The sequence below is a fragment of the Dinoponera quadriceps genome, unplaced genomic scaffold (genome assembly GCF_001313825.1).
Source record: "Dinoponera quadriceps isolate SergipeBrazil2010 unplaced genomic scaffold, ASM131382v1 scaffold37, whole genome shotgun sequence".
NCBI classification, from domain to species: Eukaryota; Metazoa; Arthropoda; class Insecta; order Hymenoptera; family Formicidae; genus Dinoponera; species Dinoponera quadriceps.
In genome coordinates, this window is record NW_014554446.1 from 2256421 (window position 1) to 2283845 (window position 27425).

At 47.6% G+C, this 27425-nt stretch overlaps 2 protein-coding genes across 2 annotated transcripts; both read right to left on the reverse strand.

The window, feature by feature from the left end:
• Nucleotides 1-12084: 12084 nt before the first annotated feature.
• LOC106749001 (vesicular glutamate transporter 1-like) lies at nucleotides 12085-18030 on the reverse strand. The gene is made up of 9 exons (XM_014627996.1): nucleotides 17982-18030; nucleotides 15533-15665; nucleotides 14950-15170; nucleotides 14553-14872; nucleotides 13995-14169; nucleotides 13632-13924; nucleotides 12892-13272; nucleotides 12535-12741; nucleotides 12085-12336 (listed from the first exon to the last, which is right to left on the reverse strand). The coding sequence occupies exons 2-9, from the start codon at nucleotides 15604-15606 to the stop codon at nucleotides 12085-12087; spliced, it is 1923 nt and encodes a 640-aa protein (XP_014483482.1). The 5' UTR covers nucleotides 15607-15665; nucleotides 17982-18030.
• Nucleotides 18031-19131: 1101 nt separating this feature from the next.
• On the reverse strand, nucleotides 19132-24627 carry LOC106748829. The gene is made up of 4 exons (XM_014627710.1): nucleotides 24608-24627; nucleotides 23644-24058; nucleotides 21464-22924; nucleotides 19132-20381 (listed from the first exon to the last, which is right to left on the reverse strand). The coding sequence occupies exons 1-4, from the start codon at nucleotides 24625-24627 to the stop codon at nucleotides 19497-19499; spliced, it is 2781 nt and encodes a 926-aa protein (XP_014483196.1). The 3' UTR covers nucleotides 19132-19496.
• Nucleotides 24628-27425: the final 2798 nt, after the last annotated feature.

Below are 27425 nucleotides of genomic sequence, written 5' to 3' on the forward strand. Positions count from 1 at the left end.
CTCCCGCGATCCCGTGGTTTGTGATATAACATCCAGGCACGCGTTCGCGAAAAACCGCGGCGGACGCGATTCCCGCCGCGGCGCGGCCGATTGCAAAATGCAAAGTCATCGGGGGATATATACGTCCGCGGGGGAATTTAGAAAGTAACGACGGACGGGACGGCCGCTCTTCTCGCTCCTCGTCGCGTCTCGTTGGCGCTTTTTTCCCCGCTTACGCGCGTGTCGCGTCACCGCCACATTCATTAACCCATTGGCTGCCACGATCCCCATTTGGTGATAATAATTTGAATATTATTATACCGTTACACAACTTTTTGTGCATATACATAACTTATCCGGCCAAAAATTTCAAAAACAAATTTGGCAGTTAATGGGTCAGTAGACGCGACCGGATCCACCGCGATCCGCGATGTTCGATCGCACGCTCAACCTCGCGAGACGCCGGAGAACGTTAGGAACACCCGAATTCCCCCCCAAGTAGAAAGCAAATCAGTTTCTGTAATCGGCTAATTGGTAATTCTCCAACTAGCTGGTATCTCATCGGTTTTGCTGGTAGAAACTTACGAGGAAAGCTACATTTCAGCAAGTTTTAGCTCCGATAACTGACTTAATGTAGGAGGCAAATTTCGGGGCAGACATTTGCTCGGACTTCCGCGGGGTCGACGGTGCGACCGATCGGACGTTCTGTTTTGTAAAGAAAAAAAGATATGACTGAGATCGGCGGCCACTTCGTCGTTAAGACGTCGTTAGTGGACCCGGTTTCACACACACAGCTGAGCCCGAGCGAAAGTTCCGCTCCATCGTCATCATCGTAAGTCGATCCTCGAGGCCCCACATAGCGACTCCTCCTCGGCGAATCGACTGAATCTCCAGGAATTCGACTTCTTTACTTTTTCGCGGGTCGGAGAAAGAAGACGGACGCTCGAATCGAGAAACGATCGGAGCGGCGGGAAACGATTAAGATCCACCGGGCGCGTTTGTCAGGAGCGCGCGAAGCACACGGCATGAAGTCCGCTCCGGTGGAAGCGCGCGCCGGCACGCTTTCCTGGGCGTTTCGAATGATTGTGGACGTGGTGTTAGGAAATCGCGAAAACATCTACCCCGCGCGCGAGCGCGTACTCGGTGAATTAATCCCGCGGATATGAATTAGAGAGTTAATTCTCATGCAACTCCCTCCCCCCTCTTCCCCGCTGAAGTGCTCTCTGTGTACAACTAAATGGCACGTTGTCGGCGGACAATACTTTACGCAACACGAGAGAGAAATGATTTCGAAGCGTCAGTTTAATGATTGCCGTGTGTACAAATTGCTGGCCTGACTGTGGCGGGAAAATGAAGGAGCGGAAAAGAGAGAAAGAGAGAGAGAGAGAGAGAGAGAGAAAGACAGAGAATGGTCTCCCGAGATGTGCCTCAAACTAATGAATTAATGATTGACTTACCGCTTTGATATTTTTATCGCACGGCGTTATCTTCCGCGTAGCCAAAATTGATAAATCGCATTCGGCGAAAGGAACAATGAAAACGTACAAGCGAACCGGACGAACTGGTTGGAAACACACCGTGCGGGAAACACAACGTGCAAGTGGATATCACACACATACACGCGCGGAGACGGTATGCAAATATATGTAAGAGTGCGACAAGTGTCAAGGCGCGACAAACGATTTCTACGACAGCGACAAACGCAAACGAGGGCATGCCGCATTTTTTAATAGCTGTGTCCAGTAGCTGAGCAAGGATAAGCGATTGTTCTCCCTGCTCCAGTAAAGATGTTATTGCGTCCTCATCTCCTTCTCTCTCGCTGTTCATGCGACTCCGCGGGACGGTCGCTCTTCTCGCGAGTGCGATGCATACAAAGAGAGAGAGAGAAAACAAAATGCGAGGCGAGTCTTCTTACCATGATCGTTGCATTTATTATTCGTCCGTGCTTCTCCGCAAGCGCGAGCCTGTTAATCAAGAGATCCAGAGGAGGTACGAGTTTTGAAAAAAGATCGGCTTACGATTTATTGTTGATAGCCGCCGGTATCTCGACTTCTTTCCTCTCCCTTCCTCCCTCTCGCTACCTCTATCTCTTTCTCCTTCCCTCTCTTGTTTTACATTACATGACACACTGAAAATTACAGTATACATATACATATTTTACATAATCATTGTTGTATGCCATAAGTAACAAACCAGATTGCGCCGTTGCCATGTAACAATAATCTCTAATATGCGACTACACGTATAGGGAGCACAGGCTTACTAATGTAAACGATCAAAATATATGTATATATATATATATATATAGTCTCGGGTTTTCGCACCGTGTACAGACGCATCGTCTCGCCTCGAAGATCGCTTAGAAAACATTCGAAGTGTGCTGTAATTGTTCTCGCAAAGAGCGAGTTTGTGTGACGATGGGCAAGGTAAGATCGCGATTAAACGATGGATGCTCGTCTCGGCGACAGTCTCGCCGGTCGTTCTCTATTCGTCTCGGTCAATCAATTTCGCTACAGTGTTGCACAATGAGGACGAAGAATGCGAACGTTATCATTAAACATCCAATTTTACGAGGCCTGTTTAAACTGGTACGCCATCGATGTAACAGACATTAATTAAAGTCGACCGCGACTCGACGAACTTTCGGCAGCCAAGAGGGCGTTGGGAAGGTCGATCGAGGATCGATCGAGCTTCAGTTGACTTGAATTAATATTTACGGGAGGAGCGATCCTATATCGAAGAGGTTCTGAACACACGAAGACGTGAATCATGATCGTGTGTATGTGTGCGTGCGCGCTAGTATCGACGCTATTATCATTAATCGCGCACGAATTGCCATTTGCACAGCTTGCGGAAGAGCAGATCCTTTTGATTCACGCGTAATCCTAATGACGTTAATACATTCTTAACGGATGTATATATATTATATATGTATATAGCTAACATCATATTATTATCTGCCAAGCTTTAACGCAGTGTTTCTCAACCAGCGAGACACACTGTAGAAAACAACGTACGGCATAACGCGGGAATGATGGATAAAATAACGGCGTTCGGTAGGAAAAGCAGCGTAGTAAGCGCTTTCTGGCCGGTGCCAGCGGTTTTGCAACTGTTGTGAGATTTCCCGTTGAACGACACTTAGCGATTAACGCTGCTTCAATCGCGGTTATTAGGCGGCCCAGCGTATTAAAAGTACGCCGGATAAAATGGCGACCGGTTTGGTAAACACGTTGCAAAAGCGCAAACCGCCGGTGTCGTTTAGCAGAAAATCTTACGAACGGTTGCTAACCTGCCGGCAGCTCAGCACTTATTAACCCAGACAGCACGTGTCAATCGATACACCGAAGTATAAAGTATATTGTTTTAATATTTACATATGTTGAGTATCGATTCGAAATATTGAGATGGCATAAACACAGTATGTTAAATTAACATACGGGTGTGTGGAAAATTTCACAGAAACGTCTTAACAGGGAGCGATTTTAACAGAAGTATAAAAAATATATATTTTACTGTGTAAAAGTAAGATACAAGTGACGTTCCATCAATGTTATAATTTATATTACAATTCACCGCTCAACAACATAACTGTTACGCACAACGTTGTGCTATATATATAACGCTTATACTGTTGAATGGGAAATTATAATATTGAAGTAACGTTACTGTATTAGCTGACGTTTGGTGGGAAACAGTTCTCTTCCAACTGAAATAATAAAAATACATAATATATACAAATACATAACACGTAAAATACACAATACGAATTGATTGATTAATTCTTCAAGAATTCTTCGGACATTCATTCTTCTCTAATTCTGCACTCCTTAAAATTTATATTTCCGTATTCTTTCTACATTCTCTGAAATTTACTATTCTGCATTCTTCAAAATGAATTCTCTATAAATCTCTGTTCACCTCTGTGCTATTTATCGGATAGCTGCTTTTCCTATCGAACGCAGCCAATACTTCTCGCTTAGGGTCGCAAGTGCTAAACGCGTCGCGTCGAAGATCAGATGTCTCGTCGTTGGGGTTGCGCGTGAAACGCAAACGCGACTGAGAAAAACGCGCGGTCGAATAGCACGTTGAACGATATACCGCTCACACATTGGTAACACAAAACACTTTGAAATCGTAATATTCAAATGTAATTTCGAACAGCCAAAGACCGGTGAACGACGAAACATTGCGCGTGACGCAGAAAACAGTCTCCCCCGGATGCGGTCACTCGGAGCAATAGGATAACTACGAGTTCTAAATCCCACAAAACGGAAGTGGCAACAATGAAGGATTCCGTCTAATCTACACTCGATCACTATCGTGATATCAAGCCATCGAAAGCTTAGTCGTAATATAACACTTACTGATTAATACTTTCTGTAGTCGCGTGGGCGTGAAATTCTCGTTCTATCTATTCGATAGAAATCACACCAAGCAATAAAGTGTGTGTGTGTACTTTACATGTACTTTACAGATTCCTAACAACGGGGGAAACAAAATCCCTCCGATCGCACCTTCGGACAAACTCAAATCGGGAAATATACATATTTCGTTATCAGGATGGTGTAATCTTTCCGGGCGAACTTTCTTGTGAAACGCGAATTTTTCGAGAGTTTCTTTTACAATACATTATAATATAATATGTATGTATGTATATATGTATATATATGTATATATATACATATATACATCTCTCTCTCTCTCTTTCTCTCTCTGAAACACTTTTTCTGCCTATTTATTGTCCTTACAACATAATACTCTTATACTTTCACGAATTTTCATCATTATTGTCAGCGCAGTAATTGATACATTTTCGTAAACACGTTCGATCGTGATACGTGCATTACTATCGTTTAATTACACGACGGAGGATGTACAAATAGAGCGACGACCTATGAATGCCTGTATGTGTACAGCATTGTACATATTGCGTAAGTTATATACATACACTTTACGAGTATATTGTGTGTGTGTATTGTATGTATATATGTATATATATATACGTATGTATATAAATATATAAGTGGAAGTGGTTCCATACCGTAAACCGTCGTACGCTTTTGTATTCTCCTCCAGAATGGTAAGTATATAATGTACCTCCTTCTTCTCATGATTATTAAAGTCACAAAAGGTGCGGGTTGAGTTGACGTAATGAATGAATCTTCCAGTAAATTATACCTGTAATTATACCTGTAGTGTTAATTGATAATGAAAAGCTCGCTATTTCTCTATCCGTTCAGCTCATGAAGTTACGTGTTCAATGTTCCCCCACAGAGGAGGGTTCAATCTTCGAAAATACGAAATTCCGTATGAAATTGTATACACGCGTTCCTTTTTCTTTTCCCCCATTCTGGATCGGAGAAGGATATGATGATCGAATTTACGGTATCTGTAACTCAATATACGCGTCATTTTGCTTATTCCACGAATCTTTGTATCATCGCCTGTAGAGATTGGGCGATTTTCACGGTTCCCGCAAGGATACATCAGAGCCTGCCTTTCCCCGCCGTCGTTTCTCGCGTTTGTCGCTCGTGGAACAATAAAAAACGTCTGGACGCAGATTCTTCACAAAAATATATATGAGTTTTCTAATAGGAAAATGCGAATACACGATCTCGGATAATCATAATCTCATCATATTCTCGCGTCCTTCCGCCCTTTTTTCTCAATCTCACGTGAATCACACCTGGAACAAGTCCTCTTCTAACAGTAAGCACGACTACCCGTGTTTCTCTCTCACGCATGAGGAAGAATAAAAGAACGCTCTGTTAGCAAAACGTACTCCCGCTCTCGTGCGCCGTGCTAGCGAGCTAACTTGCGAGAAGCAGCTTGAGAATTTTTATAATTACCCAACTACATTCTACGAAGCTAATCGTAGCTGCGAAGCGGTACAGGGTGTGCCGAAAAGTAAAGCCACTAGTTAATCGGATCTAACGCCAACGACGAATCGGCGAGCGATCGGCAACGATTTCATTTCGTAAAGAGCATCTCCTTTCTGTAACGTATTTCGCGAATTCATCGAGCAAATTGCGAAACCGCATCTACAGGTTGCGTCGGCCCACCCCGCATTCCATTTATTTATTGTCGAAAATTATTATTTGAGTTATTATACGCATATTATGTGTATATATATATATATATGTATGTATAGATAAATATATTGGTATTATTGTTCGAACAGCATTAGAACTTATCCTAGGTCCTCCGTAATAGTTATAATGTATCGATATATCTCTCGAGTCCACACAGAAACCGTCTTCCTGGTATGGCAAATGAAGTCGCGGATAACGTTAGGCCCGTCACTACTTCGATACAATGATAAATATATAATATATAGATATCCTTAAAACGTAACTCTCTCTCCCTCTCTCTCTCTCTCTCTCTCTCTCTTTCTTTCTCTTTCTTTTTATCTCTCGAGTAACGGACGAGTCACGATTAGAGCCAAGGTCGAGAAAAATCTAAAGGTAAGACACGAAGCGCACGAGAGATAATCCGAGTCGAAATGTTGGTCCTACATTAAGTTCTTACTTAGTTCCATATTAAGTCTTCAAGCGGAAAAAAGTGAAATGACCTCTCATTCGTAGCATCAAAAGAGCGCAATAGAAGATCTTAGAACAGTCAACACATAGAACTAAATTAGACTAAAGTAGAACTGAAATTTCGATTCGGGAAAATGCGATGTTATATTAACACCCAATTTGGAAGAACAAGCAATCAATTGAAATATGAATACCTAAGGAATGAAACGATAAATTCCGTTAACTGGTTGCACGTTGCAGGTTGAAATATTTTACAGAACGACCAGATATTTTCACTTAAATTTACGATCAATTTTTTTCTATCAAAAAGTAGATTCTTGTACTCTTTCCCTCTCTCTCTCTCTCCCCCTCTCGTCTTTCTCTCTCTCTCTCTCTTGTTCCATGTACATTTACATTTCATCGCAACTCGCACGGCACGATAATTGATTCGTTTTTCCGAGCGCGCCGAGGGAAAGCCTGTTCGCGCTGTTGCATTACTTTTCAGGCATTTTCAGGCAAACGATCACCTCTCCGGCGGAGTTTCTGGTTTTCTTTCTCGACCGACATCAACCGAATCGTTTCTCCGTCGGCGCAACGCGCGGTGACGCGGGCGGAGCACGACTGTCAGATGACAGTTATCGCGTGCGTGTCATTAATTTCGTGCCGTGTCGCAAGTGTTTCCGACTTTCTCATCATCATCGTGCGTGCCTTTTTTAAAGAGCGGTCGATGCACCGTGCGTAAAAAAAAAAATGCGACGCGTCCGCGCGCCGCGGTTGCGGCATCGTTCTCGTGCCGTCATTATATGAGCATTCTGATCGCGACCCGTCATTACACCCACCCTGCATTGTCACTGATGTCACGAAGAGCGAGAGAGAGACTTATTATCGTTGCGTGCACGTGGGGGTGTTTAGTAATACGCGAGCGAACGCGCGAGGAAAGGGGCAACGTTCCCTCCGTTGAAAGTTCCTCCCTCCCCAGAGAAAAAACCTGAAATCACGTTGCCGCTTTCTTCAAGTTGCCCCTTCAATCCGAGTCACCGAACACAGTGATTCCCAAACACCCCCTCCGCGTGACCGTACCGATGCAATAAAACGCGCCGTTCAAACGAACAAACAATTAAACTCTGTTCTGTTGCTCAGTCGTAACAAGTGCATCAGGCTTTGGTTGGAGTAACATTATTATTGTCGAAACGATGAAGCACCCGAGAAAAAATCAATGCTTCCTAAGCGCTTCTTTTTACGCCCTAACCGGTTCGGTAAGTCGAAGCATAACTCCGATGCAACGATCAATCACACGATCAGCCGTCACGTCGTGAACATATTTAATTACAGTCACGACGTGATCGATGCATATATATATATATATTAATATGTATATATATATATACGTATGTGTACAATATAATAACGTGTAACGCACGACATGTACTATAATCTTATTTGTCGACGAGAACGCGAGACGCGCGATACACACGGCACTTTACACGGTTTCACGCGTATACATGTCGGTACGCACCTGTATCGCGTTGAAAAGGACTCGCGCATAAATTGACTAATTTTGTGGTTCCTCAGCCACACACACACACACACACACACAACGGAAAGTTCCGGCTACTCGACTCGTAAGCTCGCGCATAGGGTTGCGCTACGACGTCGCCGTTAGCTTTGATGCTATGTTTGTATCTCGTTTGTATTATTATTATTATGTGCACGCGTATCGTCGGAATTCTCATCGGGCGGTCGGATCTCGAATAACTTCGGTGTCGTTTGCGAATTTTCATACTGCGGAAACGCGCGAGGATGACCTGCAAAATCCCTCCTCCCCATCGACATTAATTTATTTCCATGCGGTATATTTTTCTTTCTTGGGTAAGCTTGGGTGTTTTAACGTTAAATGTCGTGGCGTTTCAGGAATCAGAATCCTGTCGAGATATTATTAATTTGAAATATCGTTTGATGACGAATAAAATTCTTCGCTTCGCCTCTGACACGAAATCTGCTTCAAGTAAACCAAAAACATTAAATCAATCTATTGAAATATTGACCATGGATTTTGATCAAGCATTTGGACATAATATTTTATAAATGTTTGTTACTTGACAATATATTATTCCTAAATATTTAAAACATAGAAATATTACTTTTAATATTTGGATCAAATATTGTTAACAATGACGTTGTATGCAACATTAAGAACTACATATTTAAAAACATTACATGTTATAAAACATCACCGCAATAATGTTGTGTTAATGATTTCTTGCTTAACCCTTTTTCTCAATCGATAACAATTATTAGTAACAATTAATAATAATAATTCAAACATCACTCGTGTTACTTTTTCTAAAAGAATATTCAATGCGTCCAACTTCAAGCACTTCCGTTCGTAACGTTTTTTTCCTTTTTTTAATAAGTTTCGGAACTTAACCCGTCCGTGTCCAATAAGAAAATTTTATTTTCTACTAATTCTCGGGAGATACATTTTCTCACTGGACACGAGACGCGTTGCGAAACTTAACGAAGAAAAGTGTCGCGATTTTCCTGTGACCGACATATACACGATATGAAAAATCGAAACCAGTCGAAATTCGTCGGTCCGAACGGCCCGATTCTTACTACTTATTCGCCTGCGAAATTCGGCGCAATGCGCTTCACTTTGTCTCCTTGCATTCCCGTCCTCGTTTGCCGTTCGATTGCGCATACGTTTGCACGATCGAAAACAACATACATACATATTTATACTTATATGTATATATATAACGAAAGAGATGAGTATTCGTGTGTGTGTGTGTTTTTGTATATAGATCGTATATGTAGCCATAATAATAATAATTATTATATATATATATATATATATTTATATATATATATATACGTATGTATACGAAATACATCTAGACAGTGTATAATATATCGTTCCTCTTTTCCTAATATTTCGATCTTACTCTGACTTTTGTATATTCATTCTCACGGTTTATCTATCTAATGTAGCTTATGTATCGATACTTTCTTATAGACTTTCACTTTTATCACTTTGTTACAAATACTTTCATTACGGTTTTATGACGCTACGTGGGCGTCGTCCGAATTTCCGTTTACGAATTGAGGGAACTCGCGCGGGAATTTCTCCATTCGGGATTTCCGAGATTTTGTACTCGCGAGCGCGATTTACGATCGTTCCCCCGCTTTGCGATCTACCGAGCGCGATTCGCGCGTTGCCTCGCGACGACGATTAATGAAGAATCAATTGCGATAACCGCGTCCTTAATTACTTTCCGACGTTTGTCTGCGTTTCTCATGTTCACTAAAGCAACGTGATATCCATACGACACAGAAGACCTCGCGAACAAAAACGAGAATTTTCCCAATTCGAATTAGACTTCGGAGCTTTTATTGATATTGTCGTTGCTTGCTGTGTTTAATATAAGACGTTGCGTAAAATAAAATAAGAGAAGATTCGATTTTTTCCGTACAATAATCACATTCCATACTGCAGCAACATTGCTGCAACGTTTCCAACAATATTGTTGCAACATTGTCACAATATTACTGCATGCTTCTATACTATTATGATACACCACGCTTCCAAAAGTTAAAGATTATCCAGAACGTCAGATATTGCATAATTTACTTACTGAATCTGTAATTTAAGATATTGCCGTTGGATATCTGTGCCGTACGTATCGACAATGTCATGTCGTTTCATCGCGAATTTAATTGTACTATACTCGAAGTGCGCACAAAGACGTCGCGCGTCTTCGTGCATATAACTTTAATTTCGTTTTATGTCGCGATTCGCGTAATTCTCCCCCCTTCCTCCCGGCTCCTTTCTCCCTTTTCCTTTTTTCCTTTTATTGCTATGTTTCTATTATTTCGTGTAAAGGAATAATCGAATGACAAGAAGAAGAATTGGGAATACCTAAAAGTTTCAGCGATTGAGCTATGTTGAGCGCGCACCGAGGTCTCGCAAATTGCTACCTGTCAAACCTCGCCGTATAATTATTGTCCGCGAAGAATTATTGTCTGCGAAGGTTTGAACGTTATTGTCTTCTTCTTGGGGCATACCTCGATCTGGCTCTCGCCGACATATTCCGCTGCGATTAATTAATTAATTAATCGAATAAATCATTCCTTCCGTTTCGCAGGAAGGACATTCGCGCGAATATTGCACACGCGTATATCGCGTATTATCTAATCAAAGATACCGCGACTTGGTAAAGTCAAAGAATTCCTCGGGCTATCGATGTTTTACGCGCTAATCTGCCTCGCGAAATTTCTCTTACAGATAAATACTTTCATAGATACTTTCGTGTGTTATCAGCGAAGCTCCGATTTATACGATTTATGTACGCTTCAGTCTCGAAACTTTCGCAAAATATAAATATACACGCGGCTAATTGTAAGATTCATCTTGACGAATGCTTTTCCCGGTGCTGTCAGCCGCTTGTTTACTCTCAAAGAATCCGCCGAGAAGCGGAATTCGCGACAGACGAACAATTGAATGTGCAACAAAGAAAGAAAATGATCCTCTTAGACACGCGTGTTCAGGCACGACTGAAGGGTGTGGGCTTATTGTCGTTCTCCAAGCGGCGGGTTGCGTGCGTCCCGGCCGTTATTATGTTTTTTTTTTATCACAAAACCGTTGTAAAAAATATTACGATCGACAGATCTCGTGAAATACGTCTCTTCGATCTCGTGCTCGAGCAACTCGCGCGGCCATTCACAGCGCCATTCTCTGCACTCTTAGGTATTACGCGCAACGGAAATGTCGTGTTTCCCCTTTCCCCCCGGTTTACGAATATTCATCGAGAATGCTCAACGAGAAACTCAGAGGTGTGCGCGAACGTTTGGGTTTTTGCATCTCCCAATTCGTTGAATCTCGAATCATACTTGATGCTCGAAATTTCATTTATGCTCCTCCGAGAACCTCAGATATGCCACGGTCAAACGCGTTAAACTGTTCGGCCAACACCAACTTTAACGTATTAAGTCATATCTAATGTAATTTACACTGCATTTACATTGCTGAGTGGGAAATTGTAATATTCACGTCATGTCACCGTTTGCTGGCTTTTTCGAAATCTCGTCTACTCGATGAAACCCGATAAACGATTAACTAACATAACAATGTTATAATTTCCCAATCGATAATAATTGTTACATAACACACGTGTTATTAAATCGCGCTTACACCGTTGAGTGACGAATTATAACATTGATATAATGTTACTATTAATTAGTATTTACTGAGAACCTAATTACTTCGGACCTCGTCGGCTGAGAAGTACGAACAAAATACGGTAACGCAACGTTCGGGATCGGATGAAACTGCTTCGTTTTCTCGAATAGGAAGCGAGATATTTTCAAAGACTTCTCTCTCCCGCCCTCCCCTTCCTCCCAAGAAACGTAAAACCGCGTTCGCTGATGTGAACTTTGCCCCAACTGCGCGAGCTTTGTTCACGGAGACGTGGCATGTCTGAGGAACTGACTGAGGGTTGGTTAGCTAATGATACGACCTACGACCTCTGGGAGAGCAGTCTGCCTGCCTCCCGCGGATCCGATCAATTTATCCGGAGGTCGGCCACTCTCAATTCCACTGCTGATTGTGCATGACGTCGTGCGTGTAGTCGTCCGTCGCTGGCGGCTGCACGAGGGTCGCGTTCACGTCGCTGGCGAACGGATTCGTCGAATGGAACGGATTGTTGCCGCTGCTCTCCGTCGAGCCGTAGTTTATCACGGAGGCTTTATCCTGCCGTGCGTACAGATGGTTCTCGGGCGGCGCCGGCTGCTCGTAAGCATTCCAGTTGTCGTTGGCGGATCCTTCGAGGGACGGCTGTTTCTGAAAGGAAACGATTCGTTCGCCTTTCGTCTTCCAATATTAAGAATTACACTTTTACTCGACTTTCTGCCGCTTCAATAATTATTATCGAGCGGGTAAATAAAAATAATAATAAAACCGGTAGCATTTTAATCATGAATAATGAATATTAATTTTAATAATGAATAGTAATAATAATAATAAGTGGGACGCACTTACTATGAACTCAGATTGCATGGTTTTCGGCGGCGGGGGAACCGGTGGTTTCGCTTGGAACTCGTCCATCGGATTCCAGGCCTTCTGCTCCTCCAGACTGGGGTCAGCCCAGGGTTGCAACTCGCCGGAGCAGAAGATCGCGTAGAACGTCACCCCGAAGATGTGTACGCACGCGGCTATGATGAAAACGTTCCGCCAGCTCTCCGCGTCCTGCGCGAGATTTTTAATTTTTTTCTTTATACTATTTTCATTCGTATTTTATATATTAATGCTATACGCAGTAGCCAGTATGAGCGTAGTCAGGGTTGGTCATGGAGGCGCTTGCCCCCCCCCCTTAAATTTTGGCAAGGAAAGACGCACCTTTTCCTCCGTGATTTCGTCCACGAAGAAAGGGACCAGCAGACCGGCGATGGTGCCGATCCCGTTGGACATACCCATCAGGATACTGGCGTATCTGGGCGCGATGTCCAGGTGATTCACGTTAAAGCCGGAGATGGCGAAACCGCTGCACGCGACGCCGATCGCGAGAGCGATCGTGGCCGCAGTCCCGCTCTTGTGCGTGGTCGCATGAGCCACCACTAAGAAGAAGATCGCCTCCATACCGAAGCCGCCGCAATTGAAAACCTTTCTGACATTCGTCGTCGACATGATACCGTGCTTACGAAGGTAATCCGCCAGCAAACCGCCGCACGGCACGATCATCGTCATCAGCAGATGCGGAAGCGAGCCGATCACTCCGGTCTGTTGAAACGTTACGTTACGTGATCGACATGAACGTGTCATTAAAAATCGCGCACGTCAAAGAGAAAAGAAATTCAATATTTACAACTGTAATGAAAGAATTGTAGTCAGGGGAGAAACCATTTTCCAGCAAGTGTTATTCTAGTATCGATGATAATAATTTATACGCGTGTTGCTGCTACTATTCGCACGGTTAAAACCGTAAAAAGTGTTGCAACAGATAGATATTTTTTGAAGTGATACAGATGAATTCGAGACAAATAATTGGATACAGACACATATACTATGGGAATGCATCTTCATACTTCATGAAGTATCCTCATAATTTATTGAAATTGCATTATTTATCGGAAATTTACCTCGACGAGGGGCATGCCGAAGGACTCGTGCATGAAACGCGGCTGAAAGAGCACCAGCAGGTAGAAGTTCCAGGATCTGCAGAAGTTAGCGACGATGATGGCGTAGACGGGCATCGAGGTGAGGAATTTCCGCCAGGGGGTCGTCGACAACGTCGGCACCGGCATCAGCGCCTGGCCTTGCCCGAGGGAGTCCTCGATGTAGCGCAGCTCGCGAGCCGAGATGCAAGGGTGCTTAGCCGGCTTCTCGAACGCCAGCCACAGCCAGAACCCGTACCAGATCAAGCCGCACATGCCTGCGAATGTGTATCGGCCGCGTCGAATATACGATTCGCGATCGGGAACACCCGCGAGGTCGTAGCTCACCGTAGAAGTAGAACGACGCGGTCCAGCCGAACCAGGCGCTCAGGTAACCCGAGAGCGGCATGCCTATCACCATCGCCGCGTACGATCCGCAGAAGGCCAAGGTGGCCAGGCGGGATCTCTCCAGAGGCGGCGCCCAGTACTTCCAGATACCGTGACACGCCGGATATGTGACACCCTGTGGGAAATTCAAGTCTCCATTCGTTTATCATTATTATTATTGCGACGAACGCTTCCGCGTGACACGTCCGGATCTACAATAGCTGTGGTAATCTAAGTAATCCGTGCAAAATAATTGCTCGACATAATAGTTGGATCTCAGGCTGTAGATCCTTCGCCGAGGTGAAATGAACATTTATGCTCACGATCCAGCGCTACTTCTCCATTGAAATACACGATCTTGCGAAAATGATGATTGTATATTTCCTTGGAGATGATTATTTTTCAAGAGGTTCGAAGAACGGAGCGGTATCTCGCTGCACCCATTGTAGATCCGGGCTAATCGGCAAACGACACTCTCGCACGGGTACTTCTACTCGACGTCCTTCCAGGCGCACACACCTCGACCAAACCCTTCAGCACCTGCACGCACATGTCGGCGATGGGGTCCACGTTCAGCGCGCCCGGTACCAGGAGATTCAGGAAGGAGGATATCGCGATCGCCGCGCCGAATATTCTGTTCGCGGGATACAAGGACGCCAAGAAGCCGCCGGGCACTTGGGTGACCAGGTAACCCCAGAAGAAGGACGAGTCGAGGGCGCTCTCCGTGCCGACCGTCCAGTTGAACTTGATGCTATTGTTCTCGCCCTCTTTCGTGCTGTTCTTCATCGCCAGCTTGGCCATACCCATGTTACATCTCATGCCGAACGAGATGATGAAACCTGCGGTTACACCGGAACGGTCAGCTGGACGGGGTGCTTCGCGTTCCATTCGAGCAGACCGCGATGAATGGTCTTACCTACACAGGCCAGGGTCGCGATAGTGTACCTCTTCGAGAGGCACGGGCATTCCGGCATGCAGTAAGTATCGATGTGCCGTAACGGTGGTCTTTCCGGCTCCGGAAGCGAATCGAACGAGGGCTGCCTGCTGTATTCCCTCTCATCCTCGAATGCCCTGTTGTCCTTGCTACCCTCGCGCGGGCCTTCGAACTCCTCGTAACCAGTGGTGCTTCTTCGAAATCTGCCGGATTATCGTTACCTTCGAAGGATCGTCTTCCCACGTCCGGATAATAGCAAATCTTTGGCTAATTTTCTTATCTTATTCATTATATTTGTCGATCTTAAAACGGCTCGAATTCAGTCACATTTGCGACGTGATCCAACGCGACGAATGAGATATTTATTATTAATTATCAGATCAGTTGGGTGAGAGTAATCATGTGCATTGTGATATAATTAGTTCTCCTTATTACGAAGAGTACTCGTAACGTGAACGCTTGATCTGAGCTTGATCTGAGACTCGTCTAGATTTATCTGAGAGAATTTCATTCCGACGTTACGCGAGCTTCAAATATATTTTAATACGATTGCACGCAACGTTACCCGGATAGTTTCTGCGATGCTTTGGTCTTGAAGGAGTCAAAGGCTACGAGACCCGCCGCTGCGAATCCGGACATTTTCCAATTATTGGAGTTGCACCGGGACTTCGTATAATTGCGATGTTAATTGGCAGCCCCTGCGGCAAGGAAACTCTTTTAACCGACGCTGTGGCAGTCACAAAGACTGCGCGGCTTTCATTCGGCGATTCGGTAAACGTCGAAATTCGAAAGTCTCATGAATCATCTCCGGCGCCGCCGATATCACGGGGGGAAGACTTCCGTTTTCGTCTATCTATAGCCTTATCTATATAGTGCTATATCTATATAGGGTATCCCTTATAGAACGGCACAGGGGGACTCGGAGCAGGAGTGTTTATTTGGAGTGGCAGTATCTCCACCCCTAATCCCCGGGGCTCTCGAGGGAGCATCTTCCGAGGGTGGAAAACTGTGAGAAGAAACGTATATAGCGCCGGGGCCGTACACCGAGATCATATTTTTCACTTAAAGTTTCTCGGAGGCGTGTCTCGGTTAAATCGCAAAATCTTAATCGGGTCTGTCCTTAATCAAGACGAAGGCGCGAGCTTACGAAAAATACAACGGACGCGGATTTCAACGACCTTCGTCGTTCCCACAGAAGGGGGGAGGGAGGGGTGAGGAAATTAAACAAGCGACAAGCGTGATCCCCGCTATCCGAGAGAGAAAATTGCAAATGCAAAACTATACGTGGAAGCCAGGAAGAAACGAGTTTCTCTCGTATTTTCTTGGTGCTTCCTTTCTTCCCTTCATCCCTTAACGCGCGAATATACGTTTTCTCACTCGCTCGTTTTCGTTCTCAGTCGTACGCAGAGTACTTTCGCCTGTGCTTTCGCGTTTCAAGTTTTTTCCTCGTTTTTCGTCGTTTCCTTCGCTCTGTCCGTGGATCCCGTTCGAGAACAGCTTTCTTTTCGGCGCTCGTGTCATTTTGTATTTTTCCTCCACGCTCGTACCATTTAGATCGTAATCGTCCGTCGTGCAGCCACGATGAAGCGTGCGGCCTGCAAAAATCGTTACGGGGGGGGGGGGGACAGCGCCGATCCTAAAGAGGCGCATCGCAGGACAATAGCCTCTCGGATATTAAAACGGCACGTGACAGACAAAAGGCACAAAATGCACAATACGTGTTGACGAATTGGGGTGGAATGATGAGTATGGGACACGCTGACTCAACTTAATGGACACCGGGCGACGTCCTGGCACACCACGTCCTGACTTTGCGCCTCATATTTTACACTGATGAGAACCAATTTTTTCACACGTATTCATAAAATCTACCTAGATGATATTCAAGCGCGCGCACACCGTTCGTTTAAGGAAATAATTCATTGTCTTCTTGGCAATGACTGAACGAAGGATGTATGAAAAATAGCGGAATGCACGTTAACGATGTACAAAGATAATACGCCGCAATTGGATCTTCTTCGCGGAGATATGAAGAGAGTAATGAAATATACAAAAATGGCATCGTGAAAATGTAGCCCGTTTTAACGAGACAAGAAGCGGTGATAGGGGAACAGAATCCGCCGTGACACTCAAAGGGAATCTTAATCAGAGCGGATTTCTGCCGAGGCGGAAACTCGATTCGCGGCTAATCGACGCGAGAATGGCGCAAAACGAGCGTTGTGACATCCCGCAGCCTCGGGCACTCGCGTAATCCACGTCGGGGTAAACTTATTATGACTGCGTTCGAGAGAAAGTGTCAGAGGCGTCGGTGGGACCCGGTGGGACCAGTTACGACGCGAGTTTCACGCGCCTGAAAATCACACAGCCGATGAGAGGAGCGTATCGGGAGGATCTCACGAATTCTCATCACCCAGAAGGAACGCACGATGACAGGTGACATTGGCACCCGATGAGGCGTGTGTACTCGGCTCACTGCTGAAATCGCACCAACCACGAAATCACCACTTCGCGGCTCACCATTTCCACCGGCGGATTTCCGGCGAGAACGGGAAGATCGAGAAGGTCGTCTTCCGAAATTTCTTCACCGGCGGGGTAGCGGAGCTTTCGGAAAACGGACGACTGTCGCTTTCCTCGGGATCTTACGCAATCTCCGGATCGGACGAGATCCTCTCGAGTCCGACGAACAGAAGCTGCGAATGGCGAGAGGAGAGAACCGCGTTTCGAGCTTCGGGAGCAAAGCCTCGCGCGATCGGTTCACCCGGGGATCGAACGAGCGGGAACGTCACTCCGCGACCTACTCCGCTCGAAATCTTTGAAAACCACCCCCGACGTTTCACCACTGAAAGGATCTCGTGTAAGAGCACATTCTCTCTCCGAGCCAGGCCGGAGCCCGAATTTCGCTCGCGGGCGAAATGGAATAGCGAGCGAACGGGATATATTCGCGATTCTCGACGGGGATATCGTCCGTCCGAACGAGACCGGGAAACACGAGGGGGACTCAGCGAGGGACTCACCAATAATTAAGTCCAGACACGGTTACGCGCGGACTGGGTAACGGTAGCGCGGGGTACGCGACGGAGAACGTCGTCGACGTCGCCTGTCGTCGTCGTCGTCGTCGTCGGCGGCGGCGGCGGCGGCGACGGCGCGGGTGGTAGCGGCGGCGTCGGCGGCAACAAAGTTGACTTCTGGTCACGGCGTCAGCGCATCCCAGCCGGGCGACGCGATTGGACCGGCGGCGCGACGCATCGATATCACTGGCCAATCGCGGCTGTTCGCAGCCCCCTTTAGATCGACCCCAGGCGGAGCTTCTCCTGCACCCCCGGGCGAAAGTTTTGCAACAACAAAACGGCACGAGAGGAAAAACGAGCGCGACGCTGGCGTTAACGTTAAATTAATCGGGCCCCGCCGCATTATCGGGCCGGAATTTTCGACGGTGCTCCCCTCCCCCCTCCCCTGCTGGCGTCCCGAGGGGGGTGGGTTTGGAATTAATTTCTCTCGCGCCGAGGGTGCGAGAGAAGTTCCGCTTCGTTGCTTCCTATCGGAAAAATCCTTCCTCGAACACGGCGACGCGTTCGACCGAGTCCGAATCCCTCCCGGAAGTTGCGCACCCTACGTTTCGTGGCAATTTGGCATTGACATTCCGCAGAAATCGATTCTGAATTTGCAGAACGGCGACGACGACGTCGGGATCCGGTGATCCTCGTTGTTTGCTCGTCGGTAATCTCCCCGGTAATCTCTCGCGCGCGCGCGCGCGAGCGCCGACGATTAAGGAAACGGCTCTACCGATGATGACGAATTCAGCCTCCCCGACGCGGTAGCCGACTCGCATTGTTACAAACAGAGAGAGCGATTGGGGGGGTAGGCACCCTTTCCGGTGGTTGCCAGGAAATATCGATCTGTCCGGAGGGACGGATGCTGCTGCGGCTGTTCTCAATAGCTGGTACAATACTTTATCTTCTCCTCGGTAGTCAGTGTGTCCTGAATAACTCCGATTTCACTATCGTCTCAGACGTCACACCGACGGGCTTGCTTGCGGGAATGCCTCGAGGAATAAGCAGGGAATCATTGACGCAACGTTGTTACGCTGATATTTTGCAACGCGTAACGATGTCTTAATTGTTATATTTGCCATACTAACATTACAGAATCAAGCAGAATCGACGCTCCAGGATAGAATTCTCGCGTTAGTCAGCGTAATCTTTATCTCGATTCGGTCTTACGTAACGATGGAATAATTATTATTGGAGCATCGATACGACGATATTCCGTTCGTCGGTAAATACTTCAGCGCACATTTTACAAAAGACGCTGGCGTAACTTTCAGCTTGGTGGAAGAATAAACGTAGAAATCGATCCCGACGATCACCGGACCCGCGCAACGCCGTTGGCGTCGTGAATGATTTACTCAACGTTATTCGATATTATTCACGCGACGCGCGTTAACAATATTATTTTACAAGAGTGGGCGACGGTCTGAATGAAAGGGGACGGTTGTCAGGGTTGTCGCGATTGTCACGGTGAATCGAAGTCTATCGTGAATCGCCGCCGGCCGGCGGCGCGCTAACTTCGTAAATATCGGCCGGCCGCAGCGTCCTCATCAATGAACGCTTGACATTTCTGCAGAGCTCGACGTATCGCGACAGCGCGGACTCGAAGTCCAGCTCGAGATCGCACGTGCAATCGCGACACGTGTCGGCCGGGAGCCGGGGCACGCGTCTACCGCGTGACCGAGCGATCTCCCGTCGATCTTCGCCTTTGAACGACGATGATCCCGCTGCATTTCTCGACCTCGCTGCTCCGTACGATCGCCCACGGGCGTCTCTGGCTTCGACCACCTTCACGAATGACGTCAAGGACGACGACGAGGACGATATCTCGGAAAACTCATCGACCTTCCCAATCAGCGCGCGCGGCTTCCTCCTCCTCCCCTCGTCGCCGCATCGTCCGACCCGGTGCTGTCTTTCCTCACTTATCGTCCGTCGATTTCGGCCGCGCTTAGCGTCGCGCTGACCGAGATACCCCGCAGGATCATCGTCGACGAAAGACGACGCGGCCGATCGAATCGAGGAAATCGTTACACTAGTCCCGTGATCCCCGGGATCGCCGCCACGGTGGAAGTTCCCGTCGTAATTTACGAGGCCTCCTCGCCGCTTCCCGGCTTTCCGGCGCCGACGTCGACCGTCCTCTAATTCCCATTTGGCCGGCGAATCCGTGGCAGCCGGAGTCGACAAATCGTGAGACCAAGCGGCGTCGATCGAGCGGAAGGACTTCGGCAGGACCTCGCTGCCGCCGGCCAATCTGCTTCGCCTGCGCGGCTTCATTCCTCCCTCGTTCCTTCTTTCTCCCAAATTGCCGCGCCACGGCAGCCTCACGTCCGATCGGTGATCGGAATCCGAGCACGAAGTCACGGAGCACTGCGATAGAATCGATGAGGGAGAAAAATTATAAATTCACAATACCCGGAGCCGGGAACCAAGGGGGGGGGGGAGGTAACTCGCAAAAATCGACCTCGAAGATTCAATTAATCATGGAAACCGGAGTTCCTCGAATCGCTTTCACTCGGTTCGCTGAATCGCCTCGATTTTAATCCCTCCTTCTATCCTTCTATCCGGAGAGTACAGGGAGAAGGGGGACGATGAAGCGGGTAATGACGAGTTACTAGTTTCCCCAAGCTTTTACTTCACCCGCCTTACCTGTCCGACGTATTTTCCAGCCGCTCGTCGCCTCGCGACGTCTCTCGCGGGCTCGCGGCCGCCCCGAGAAGTCCTCGACGCGCTCGTCGTCCTGGCTCGTCGGTGGCGGCTGAAGAACACCCCGGTCAACTTGGCGCGAATCAGACGTTTCATCCAGCGGACGGACCTGCCGACGGATTTGCGGAAGCGATTCGCCGCGAGTGCCCGCGTCCCATCGGAGTAATCATCCCGACGAGGCGTCGTCCGGTACTCAATCGTCGTGACGGAGGTCACGCTGCGAGCCCCGTGCGACGAGTTGGCGCGCACGCTACGAAGACGGAGCTTCCTCGACTCGCGAGACCCTCGTAACCCGGCCGTGCCGCTCGTCGTCGTGAACGAAACGCGCGACGTGCCGCAGGTAGCCGAGCTCGCCGAACAGTCGCCCGCGCGAGGATCCTCCCCCGTCGAGACGCTGGCCCGCCGCGAATACGATCGCAGCCCGTACGTCTTCGCGCGTCTTCTCATTGCATGCGAGTGATTTGAAGCGATATAAAATCGTTTCCGATCGCAATCCTTCGATCTGGCGATCTTCAAGTCTGTTGTTAACATAATTTTTACGCAAGTAAATCTTTGCGCATACGATTGATTACTTCGCACCGGAGGGATCGCCGTAAATAAATGAAACGAAACGAGATACCGTCTCCTTCCTTCGGGACTGCCGACGGGCGAGCCGGGAGGTCCGTCGGTCCGCGCGTTTCCCCGACGCTCGATATACCCTCGTCGTCGCCGGACGCCAGCCGAGCTACGGCGCGCGGGCAACTTACGTCCACGTTGACATCCTTCGACGACACCCTCAGTCTGGGCGTCCGCGCGGAAATCGCGAGCGAGTAGTCCGTCGCTCGAGGCTGCACCTTCGTCGCGTACGATTTCCCTCGGAACGGGCCGACGAGCCGAGTGCTTGCCCCGTCGCCGGCGATCGTGATGTCCACGAAATCGTCGTAGCAGCGGGAACAATCAGGGCCGAGCTCCACCCCGGCTGAATTCAACGAGTCCGCCGGATCGCTCGATCGCTCGTCGTCGGCCTTCACGACGGCCGAGAAACAGTTGTAATTCAGCTCGACCAATTGCTTGTCACGCTCGGGATTTCGCACGAACGTGGCGATGCTGCTCGCGTTCGCGCAATCCGCGCTCCCCGAATCCGACTCCTTGTTCGACGGGCGCGTCCACTCGCGTCCGTCGAAATCCATAATCCGCGATAGACCGTCCGAATCGCTCGAAATACCTCCGGTCTGATCGTGGTTCGCCAGGTCGTACGATGAACAAGCGCGACCACCATCGTCCGCTGATCGTACCGGCTTGTTGCTCTCCTCGATCGAATCGTCCGACTCGAGAATTCCCTTCCTGTGTTCCTCGGTGTCCCCATCGTAATCGATCACGCACGAACCCGGGGTCTCACGGTGCTCCTCGTTCCTCTTCTCTGGTTCTCCGGTGCTCACGTCGGACACCGTTTCGACGACGGGCTCGGAGAGCTCGTCGCAAGGACAAGTCGTCAATTCGTCATCATAATTCGGAAGGTTCTCATTAATCGAGGGTGAAAGTGCGCTTTCCTCCGCACCGTCGCTTCCCAGCCTGCCGTCCGGCGGCGAGTCTACCGCCGCCGGACTCTTCCGGCCCGGCCGGGAACAGCACGCGTCGTCGTCCGTTCTCTCGCTCTCTTCATCGATACGCGAGAGCGTATCGTTGAAATCCGCGTTTTCCCACCAGCCCGGACATTCCGATCCTTCGACTGCGCCCCTCGGCCCCTTCGCGTTGGCGGAGGGCGAAGTCACGCGGAGGTCACGCGGAGGGCTCGTGCGGACCTTCTGGCAGATCGGTATCCTCGCGACGAAGAGGCAGTTACGGACGCCGGCGGCCTTCAGCTTGAAGCTGATGTATCCCGGGCGTATCTCGAGACGCAACGTCCTCGCGATGGGACGCGACGTTTCGACGCTCGGCTTGCCCAGGACGTCGTTGAGGCACGAGCAGACGTTGCCCACGCTTATCTGGAACTTTCGTCTCATCACTATCAAGCAGGACTCGGTCAGGGACGGATCGGCCTCGGAGATCCGGCGGATCAGATCGTCCGCCCGACAAGGTACGGGCAGGTGACGAGTGACGACGGACGACCCGGTCGAACAGCCGCAATCCTCCACATGCATCTTGCGCACGATCACCTTCAGTCTCGAAGCGGCCTGAGTTTTCCCGCCGATGGGAAATTCGCGCGCCACGTCGGCGCCGTCGGGTCGCTGCGATCCGGTAGGACGCGCGTTACGATTCCGATTGCCCCTTCCTTGCCGAGGAAGATCTCGACTCGAGTCGGGCCGATGTTCCTGTGGACGGCCCGGTCGCACGTGCTCGGCACTTCCGTTGCGGCGAACGTCGCTCGTTTTCAATTGCTCGGCAACTTCTTCACGGCCGGCTGCCGGCCCTTCCGCGTCGCGGCGCGCCGCCACGCTCGAATTCGTCCCGCAATTGCAATTCGCCGCGGCCTCCCTGTCGGGGCAAAGTTCGGCACAATTTCACGCGGCTTGCCGACAACGAGGTTCACGCTGAGAGGAAAAATGGACATTCGGCGAAATCAATGTTTCTCGTGACGCTTCCCTTGATGTTCAGTTGGGAAAGAATTTTATCCGCGACGACGGAATATGTTCTTTTTTTTGCCAAATATACCTAAGTTTTCTTACAGACGGTTTATCTGGTAGGAATGACATATGATTTCGCCGTATTAATCTTTGGTCTTACCGTCGGACCAAGCTGAGACAATGAAGGGAAGCGCCAAAACTGACACAGATATGGCAAACCATTTGCTGCGGAATACCATTTTACGGAATACAGTTGAAGCCGTCGGCGACTGATTCTTCCACGTTTTCCTTGTTTGCTTATTTGGCGCTTTCCTTCTGCACGTTCAACTTCGATTGAAAAAAAGGAAAGAATGACCCACGTACGTGAAATGATCGTGATTTGCCCGATAGTTCCTCTCGCTCGCAAAATTCCACACGTTCAGGCTCCTCAAGATATTGTCCTCGATTCCCAATGCGTCCAACTCGCGGCAGATCTTGCTTAATCTGTGGTGCAGAATGACGGAATCCAGGAAGCAGGTGATCAAGTCGTCCTTCAAAGCGCAATTCATGATACTCCCGATCGCTTCCCCCATCGTTTCGACATCGTACTCGGCGATTTTGTTCAGGAGACCCTTCCACGTAGCCAAAGTGTCGACGAATCTCTTGAAACGTGGGAACCGCCTTGCCGATCGCGAATCCGTGCTGTACACGAACTCCACCAGAAAGGAATGGATTCTATATTCCAGACTCGGCACAAAGAGCGCTCGAATCTTGTCGATATAGGGGCCATATTTCTCCAAATCGAACGCTACGTCTTGGCTAACGCGATCACATGAATTTCTCTGGAATATGCGGAGAAATTGAGAGAAAGAGAGAGAGAGAGAGAGAGAGAGAGACTTTACCAAAAAGACAATATTATTTTTTGTTAGATTGAGAAGACGAGAGAGAGTCGCAGAATGTCGTTTATATTCCGTCGTTTCGCACACACACACACACACACACACATGAAAAGAATGAAAAATTATATCCGCTACATTAACTGAGAAAATTATTACTATTAAATAATAAAATAATAAATAATAATTCTTTTCTTCTAATAATTCTAAAATAAAAAATCAAATAGTTTGCGCGTGCGAGAAAAGTGTATCGTATGTCCACTTGATATTTCTTTTATCACCGACACGTGTAATAAATACCTGCTCGTTCCTGAACGGCACGTAAAACGATGTTTGTTCCCCCGTCATGCCGAGACACGATTGATATCTGTTAGAATTCTCGCGATTTTCTGCGCGTCGAACATTTCAGGATCGGTCGTTCTTCGAGCGGACGTTCCGATGATTTTTTACGGTCCACAACCTAGAAACACACCTGTCACCGCCGTTTTTCATGCCGACTTGAAGATGGGTTCAATTAAAAGTTAAGTCGAACCGGCTGAATGCCTTTCGCGCTCCGCGCGCGTCCCCGATGCTTAATAAAGATGCCACTGGCATATTCTGTCGCATATATAATAAACGAGATGTCTTATCATCGGTGTCCTGAGGTAGCCAGCGAGCTTGCATAGCCCGCAATTACACCACCGGCACCGGAAGCAGGACGCAATTTTACGAGACAACTTATCACAAACTGCTTTCGGTTGAACTACTAAACTTCGTTAACTCGCGCCGTCACGATGCCAAAATGCCGGACTCGCCAAATATGCTAATATGCTTGCCGTTTTGCTGCGATGGTGCATATTTGTATTTGTGGGATCCTGGAAATGAGAGAAATCACAAAGAGCGAAGGGGATGTTTGACGAGATGGATAACCGTAATTAATTCGCACATGGACGTTTACTCGCAGCGATAAATGTTAAAAATCATATATATATATATATATATAATCATATTATATTATATTACATCACATATTACATCACATAATATAGCCAATCCTCATTGTACCTTTCGTTAATTAAAAATTATTTCACTTATTACCCGTGTTTTGCTCCCCCGACATTTTGTTAAAATGGAAACCATTCGGAACTATTTAAAAGTCCAGAAATAACATCGTCTCTCTTTTTCTTCGCGCGATTTCGAAAAGCCCGACTCCCTGAAACGCGCATTTCAGTTTCCCTCGCGACCGAAGAGTCGATATTTCGGCTCCTTCGACGGGGAAGGAGTAACGTTCAGCTTTCAGCGTGAAAAATCATCCTCACCGTCGTCTTGCGGAGACGTTGTTACCCCCGCACGCTGTGTACGATAAAAGGACAATCTGCACTCCTTCTTTCTTTCGCATCGCGAAACCAGCCTGCCGCCGACGTCTCTAACGGCAATAAGCGCGCGGTACTCGTATAGCGGCGACGTAACACACGCGTGGGCGGCACCGTGACGCGAAGCTGCATAAAAGCTCCCTCCGAGGGCCAAGGGGGAAATCGAGATCGCGAGGAAAGATGGCTGGGAGCGTGAGAGAGAGAAAGAGAGGACCGTCCGAAAATCTGCGGTACAGTGCAAGACAGCCGCGAAGCCCATTCACGTAGAGAGAGAGAGAGAGAGAGAGAGAGAAGGGAGAGAGCGGTTCTCTCTCCGCGGCTCCGCGAGGATCAATACTCGCTGACGCCGAGACTGAGAGCGTAACAACCCCACGTCGACGCACGCACGCACGGCGTATCGCCGAGGGAAGAATTCCGGAGATGTCCTGGCAGCAGCCTCGGGGCTGCTCGCTCCTGGCCGCTCGCGCGCGCGGTCTCTTCCAACGGCGCTCTCGTTTATTAACTCACCTCGATTGATTATTCGACGCACAATGAGATACGATGTACGAAGCTTTCGGTGCATCTTTCTCTTCTTCTCTCTTTGTCCGAGCATTTCGAGGGAGCCTGTCGAACTATTCTCCTACGTAGAAATTCTTTTAAATTTCGGCTGCGTATTTGACGGGAACACCATCTGTAAAACGCGTCTGTAAAGCTAGAAAACGAAATTCGAAAGCCGAGATATTCGCAACCAAAGGTGACACTTTTCACACGTACGTTACGCATCCCGTAACGTGTCCTATTTTTAGTTTCTGCTCTTAATTTTTCCTAGACCATATCTAGGATTTTAATGAAAAACTACTGTGATATTAGACATTAATATAGAGATTAGCATAGCATTAATAAGAAAAATAAATAATATGCTTCTTGTTTGCAATATTGAGTCTACATTTACCTTAATTTCGCGCTTAAAATTAACATTTATCACTTAGATATTTAAATAAAGTTATATAGGAAAGTATTTTTTTTTTCAGGGCCCCTTAATGTCGCCATTGAAAATCCGATACTTTACAGAGACCAACTACCGTAAATGGGAAACATGGTAAACATATGTGGTGTCGGGAAACGCGAAGTGTCCCTTTTTGCAATCCGCGCTTTGTGCGAAACACAATGCGCGCCATGATGGGAGATTTGGATTGAGCCGGTAACTGAGAAAACGAGAACGAACGCGAGAACGTTCGTTCTGGGAGGAAGAAAGTTGCACATGGAATTTGTTTTTTTATCACGCGCAATATTGGGGAACAATGACGACCTGACTAACGTCATAATTCCTTCTGAATTCATTCTGAGTTTTTTTTAGAAAGAATATTTTTTCAGACTTCGACCGACGTGCTCTTTTACCAGCTATCTCGCTGGTAAATCATAATCGTTAAGATAGCTCGCGTGGGCGGCGCTATAATGGCTATTTGAATCCCAGGAAAAATGTTTATATATAATCAAATAAAGTTATATGTAATAAGCTATATATAATTATATGTGATTTGTACGTGATTTTTGTCTCTATATAGTGGCAAAATTCGCATATAATAATTTTTTTCCCGGGGTCTATGTTGCGTCTGAAAATATTCGCAGAGTTTCGAAGTGTCGTGAAAAAAAATTCGTCGAATTATCTCTGTCGCAATTATCGCGATATTTTTTGTTGTACGGCGAATAAAGTCCGAATGTGTGATAAATACCAAAGATTAAACTCCGGGAATGAAAGCTTTGCGAAATATAATATCCCCGAAGGATACCGAAGAGCACATCCACCGGATACGCGGACAGCTCGGTCATCGATCGACGCGCGCATTAAGCATGAAATATCGCGTCAAGCGTGACAAGATTGCCCGATTTCCACTTCCGGTCACCACGGTTGTCATCAGCTACAGATACGTATCACGCGTATACCCCTCCCCCCCCCCC

Coding starts and splice junctions, on each gene's coding strand:
- LOC106749001 (XM_014627996.1), bottom strand. CDS start 15,606: ATGTCCGGATTCGCAGCGGCGGGTCTCGTAGCCTTTGACTCCTTCAAG. Junction 14,170..14,552: donor TGCTGAAGGGTTTGGTCGAG/GTGTGTGCGCCT, acceptor AATTTCCCACAG/GGTGTCACATATCCGGCGTG. Junction 13,925..13,994: donor CGCGTCGTTCTACTTCTACG/GTGAGCTACGAC, acceptor ACACATTCGCAG/GCATGTGCGGCTTGATCTGG.
- LOC106748829 (XM_014627710.1), bottom strand. CDS start 24,627: ATGAAAAACGGCGGTGACAG. Junction 24,059..24,607: donor ATGAAAAACGGCGGTGACAG/GTGTGTTTCTAG, acceptor TGATCGCGTTAG/CCAAGACGTAGCGTTCGATT. Junction 20,382..21,463: donor CGAAGGATGTCAACGTGGAC/GTAAGTTGCCCG, acceptor ATTCTATCGCAG/TGCTCCGTGACTTCGTGCTC.